This window comes from Cicer arietinum, chromosome 4 (assembly GCF_000331145.2).
Source record: "Cicer arietinum cultivar CDC Frontier isolate Library 1 chromosome 4, Cicar.CDCFrontier_v2.0, whole genome shotgun sequence".
Taxonomy (NCBI): Eukaryota; Viridiplantae; Streptophyta; class Magnoliopsida; order Fabales; family Fabaceae; genus Cicer; species Cicer arietinum.
The window spans coordinates 1,087,996-1,093,335 of NC_021163.2; the positions used below are offsets into that span (position 1 = coordinate 1,087,996).

A 5,340-nucleotide genomic window follows, 5' to 3' on the forward strand; every position below is an offset into this window, starting at 1 on the left:
GTAATACTTATCAAAACTTACATGATCTGTTTCAGAGAACAAAGCAACACGCATTATATCCCCATTTACAGTATTGTTGTATCAAGAAACACTTCATAGTCACTCAAGCTCTGTAGTAACTTATTTTCCCTTTAAGACTTTCTTGATTGAGTTTCAGGTGTAGTAGTCATCATCTAATTCCAGTTACTTGAATACGTGTACATGTATTTTAACCATTTATAAGTGCAGAGGCGGCACCATAAGCAAGATATGACACAAGATAATTATGCAAAATAGATTAGAAATTATTTGAAATAACAATGACCTTGCATTTTAAAATTTAAACAGGCAGATAGTTGCAAAAAAAAGTTCCTTCATAAGCCAAACAACTAAGAGACAGCCAAAATATTAGGATAATGAATTCATGCCACAAGGTTGAGTCACCGACATAAACTCACATCTCATAATTAGAACACAAACTAAAAATTTTTAAAAACCTCCAAGGCAAAAATAATGTGATTATCACTCTAATGATCCACTAACACTCAACCCAGGTACTTGGATTGGAATATTTAGAAGAAAAAAATTAAAAAACAATGCAAAGAAACATCATCTAAAAGGCATAGGAAAAACAAAAACAACATGTATTTCAGCATGATATTTGTCTATCTGTTTTAGTATTCATTTTCCTTCATGTACCATTCATCAGAATCAGCTCTCAGTTAGTAGCTCCATGAGCTCGACCTTCTTCATTTTTGAGAACCCTTTTAGACCACGAGACTTTGCAAGTGCCCTCAATTCAGACAGTTTCAAAGCACTCAAATCCTCATTTTGAACCACTAACTGCTCCTCCACGCTCTCATCATTATAGGTTTGTTCAGATTCATGAGAATCGTCTTCCAACAATTCTGGGAAGGACAGCTCGTCCTTAGTATCAAGATCAATTTCAAACTCAGGTTCTGGCTCTGGCTTGTCCTCATGCTTCAAAACTATTTCATCCCGAATAATCCCATTATTTTCATCACTAACTATTGGGACTACATTAGTATCATCCTCATTATTAGAGACAGGTTGGTACTTTATACGTGGAATAGGAGACTTTCTTTGGAAAAACGACCGAGGTCTAGCCGCAAAAGCAATGTTGGCTTCTCGAGACTCATCCTTTGGCACATTATTTGAATCAAACAAAATAGTGCTTTGTTCTCCATCATATTGGTTACTTTCTTGCAGCTGATCAGAGTTGTTAAGGTATTTCCCATTGTCTTCTTTGCCACTTCTCTTTACTTGTTCAGCCGAGTGTTTCTTCAGTAGGTTGAGGAGGGAATCTACAGCACTTTTCTCTTTAACATGCTCTCGGGGTGCTTCAACTTTCTTTTCTTCTTTGGCAGAAGCTCTCTCACGCAATCGCGCCTGAACCTTCCTGAATAATTCAACAATCTCCTTCTCCCTAGGACCAGGGGATGAAGTGGCCTGGAATTTTCCCGAAGAAAGTGATACCAATGGTCCATTTTTTGAAGATAGCGTATCTTCTTCAAAATCATCAAAGATATCTCTCGCATCATTGTTCTTATTCCTTCCTCTGGAGGGTCCATGCCTATTGTTTTGCCTCGAGAAATCTGGGTTCCTCTGTGCTTTACATACAAAAGATGCAGCCAAAGAACCAGACTTTGGTCCTACAATTTTGACATGTGAATGAATTCTACTTCGACCTATAGAAGGGCATGAATATAGAGCAGTTGTTCTTCTAGAAACACCTGAACGAGCGAAACATTTGCTTTCCGGCATTCCACAACCTGCAATATAACAAACCAACTCAACAACCACTACGATAACAAAGAGACAAAACCAACACATCAGGATGGTAAATTCTCTAGACTTGTAAGATTATTATTGTTACATACCACAAAATAGAGCCACAAACAATAACTCAAGTATCTCATATCAGATAAAGTAAAGACATCAAATGACACATAACATGATTTTCCTCCCACATGAAACTATGACATGGTACCAATTACCAACCTAAGAATATCTTCAACCCACTTGAATAACATCATTTCCTATAGGATGAAAGCAACAAAAAAAAACAGAAAATTCACCCAATTGAAGACCAAAATTTAAAAACCCTAATGTTATATTTGTAACTGAAGCCAAACAAATGAAAGGGGTTTTTGAAATTGAAGCACACATGTCTAAGGTTTTTCTTAATACTAATAACAGGACAATAATCTTAAAGCAGAGAGTAAAAGAAACAATAAGAAAGAGACTTACCAACGTTGTTGGCGACGATTAGATTCACAGTTTGAGACATTTTGTTGGGTTGCAGCAAAAGTGCCGTTGCGATTATGCATTTAATATAAGCGTCTCTTCTTTTCCCGCAGGTTGCAAACTTGCTTGTTTTGTTCGATAAGGGGCGTTCTCGGTAATATGTTAATATTTTAAGGGTATTGGTGTCACGTTAAGCCATGTCATAGTATAACAATGTTTTTTTTGTTGCGCTCTGATTTTCAAGCTCTTTTGATAGATTTTTTTTTTTATCAAATAATGATCTGGTGTCTTTTTGCATCGATGGTTTGTTTGATTTTGTTCAGGATTTTTCACCTTTGCTGTCTTGGTAGATATGGCGTTATTTTCTTTTTATTTCCTTTGATGTTTTAGCCCCGTTTTGTTCATGAAAAAAAGTGGATGATTATCGTACAATTGTTTATTTAATTATTAACTTCATTGATATTTTTCAAATTAATAAATTATTTGTAAGCTCTAATGATTTATACAAAGAAAACTTTATACTATGCTATTTTTTTTTCTTCTTAGATCAATAATTAAATGACTTATTATTTAATTAAAATCTATTTCATATCATTTTCAGTATATTTAGTTATTATAATTTTTTGAGATTATATCTGATAGTCTTTGTTAAATAATAACTCGTTTAATTATTGATTCAAATACCATCAATACCGGAGTAATTAATTTTACACTTTATCCTAAAAAACCTCATATCAAAGTTGTACACAATACTACTACTACAATAACAATAATAATAATAATAATAATAATAATAATAATAATAATAATAATAATAATAATATATTTATTTTTATTATTATTATTATTATTATTATTATTATTATTATTATTATTATATAAAATAGTACACAGTATCATTGTATCATGGTGTCAATCTTCTTTAAATAGAGATAAATACATAAATGTTGAGATACAGTTTCAACTATCTACTTCTTTAAAAGTTTATTAATAAAAGAAATTGTAACACACGTGAAATAATATTAAGGGAAAAACTGAAATAATATTAAGTTATTTTGAGATCAAATCTGATGTCGGACACCTTATTTTAATACAATTATTATTTTTATGTTTTTTTTCTCTCTTCAAATTAAACTACTGCTTGATTTTTTGGTGTACTATAAAACTAAAATAAAATGTGTGAAAACTTAGATTTTAAACTTCTAACTTTTTTATATTTTTAATTTAATTAATTACATATGAATAATTAATACATTTAAATATTTTATATGATAAAATTGTATGTCACGTTATTAAAAATATATTAAATTGTTAATTTTTATTCAAAAATTTAAAAAAATTATTTAAAATAAGACGATCAATTTCGTAAATTGATAATAATAGAAGGACCAGAACTATAATTAAATATTTTTATCAAGATTAAATACATTTGGGAAGAAATAATAAATTTACATTATCAATGGAGGTCTTAGCTCTAAAGTAATTCATTCAACTCAACTTGTGGATGCAGTATTTTGAATATTAAACTATCTAAAATGAATAACTTCTTCTATTAAACAAAATAAGTAATATTAATTATTGATAAACAAATAATTAATATTATATATAACTGTAAAATAAAATTACAGGTAATTGAAATGTTAATTATCAATATTCTTACTTTATTAACTATTCACTTTAATTGTGTAAAATTTATATATTATACCAAATATGCGGGTATTATTCATAAATTGATGATGCCTCGCAAAGGAAATGATATATATATATATATATATATATCCCACAAAGTTTGACTTAGTACATGTTTAATATTAAAATAAGTTTGTTAAAATCACTATCTAACTTCTATAATTTTGCAAAAGCTATGAGTTATAATTTTTGTAAAATTATGATGACACACGTGATTCTGAAAAACTCACTTGCATAATTACTAAACAAACACTTCAACTATATTTTACTAGTGTTTTAGGGGAGATCGCTCTGGTGACTAATGGAAACAAATAACGAGGATTATCAACTTAAATAACTGTCATAGATGGCAAGTGCACGCTTGGGATTGGGAAAGTGAGCCAAGTGACACTAGGATTTCACACCTTGTCATTGAGCAGAGAACAAACATAAAACAGTTGGAACCATATTTTCTCACAATGTGGCTTTTTATATCATCGTCAACCATCAACAATGACCAAAATTCGGTCAACACAGTTTAGAGCCAAATGACTTACAAATAGAACAAGAGGAAGAGGAGTCCTTTGCCAGAACTTCAGCTTACAACAATGTTGAACTCAAGCTTTAACACAGGCCGCTTCTAATTTTCCGGTTCGGAAAAGTGTCAATCAATTGTCTAATATGCAGATTTATCTAAGGACATCCACATAACACCACTATGCCATAGCAACAAATTTAAAAATCATTTATATTTTTATTCATCATCCTTACTTCAAATAAAATCCATAAGAAGAAACAAAGGCATAGGTAAATTCAAGAAGTTAAGGCTTCTCGGAACTAAAGTTCAGGCTTTGTGACTTTTTGCCATTTCATCAACATCAAGTTCCACTTCCAACACTGGTGAATCCTTTCGCATGCTGAAATGACTGGCAAGGGAGTAAAATATATATCAATAATAGAAAGAATCATCCCCATTTGTTACACAATGTATGTATTAATCTCAGAAATTTGGTTACCTGTTCTGTACACGGCCATGGTCTACAGCACTTCGCAGGCAGTAAAGGACTCTGCCTACAATGTTGGTCATGTGAACTGGACCAAATGTTCGACTATCAATTGCTTCCTGTCATATAGATTGGGAGCATTAAACAAAGAATATCATTCCTTGTTTACAAGAAATGGAGGAGTCAAAAACATAACCAATATACTACAGAAGATTCTACTATCCTTTGTGGTAACTTTCATTCAATGCTTATAGTTTAGTTTCAAAATTTTAAAGCTGTAAAAAGACATCAAAGGACTAAAATTTCAGGTTCAAATAATTATTTTCTTGATTTTCACTTAACATTGAGACATATTGCCACATTAAAAAAATTAAAGAGCTAGCCACTGAAATCATTAACTTAAGTTCAGGTTACTGTTGCA

General features: G+C 31.0%; 2 protein-coding genes across 2 annotated transcripts in view; both read right to left on the reverse strand.

Annotated features, from left to right (window-relative positions):
• Window positions 1-374: 374 nt before the first annotated feature.
• Window positions 375-2,407, reverse strand: LOC101499247 (rho-N domain-containing protein 1, chloroplastic). Its single transcript, XM_004495037.4, has 2 exons — window positions 2,251-2,407; window positions 375-1,772 (listed from the first exon to the last, which is right to left on the reverse strand). The coding sequence occupies exons 1-2, from the start codon at window positions 2,288-2,290 to the stop codon at window positions 691-693; spliced, it is 1,122 nt and encodes a 373-aa protein (XP_004495094.1). The 5' UTR covers window positions 2,291-2,407; the 3' UTR covers window positions 375-690.
• A 1,977-nt stretch (window positions 2,408-4,384) lies between these two features.
• LOC101499775 (mitochondrial ATP-independent inner membrane protease subunit 2-like) overlaps window positions 4,385-5,340 on the reverse strand; it is a 5,237-nt gene continuing 4,281 nt past the window's right edge. The window contains exons 4-5 of the mRNA XM_004495038.4: window positions 4,932-5,038; window positions 4,385-4,841 (exon numbers count right to left, since the gene is read on the reverse strand). Coding sequence (XP_004495095.1) covers window positions 4,760-4,841; window positions 4,932-5,038 — 189 coding nt within the window. The 3' untranslated portion in view covers window positions 4,385-4,759. The remainder of the gene's footprint in view (window positions 4,842-4,931; window positions 5,039-5,340) is intronic.

Coding starts and splice junctions, on each gene's coding strand:
- LOC101499247 (XM_004495037.4), bottom strand. CDS start 2,290: ATGTCTCAAACTGTGAATCTAATCGTCGCCAACAACGTTG. Junction 1,773..2,250: donor AATCGTCGCCAACAACGTTG/GTAAGTCTCTTT, acceptor GTTATATTGCAG/GTTGTGGAATGCCGGAAAGC.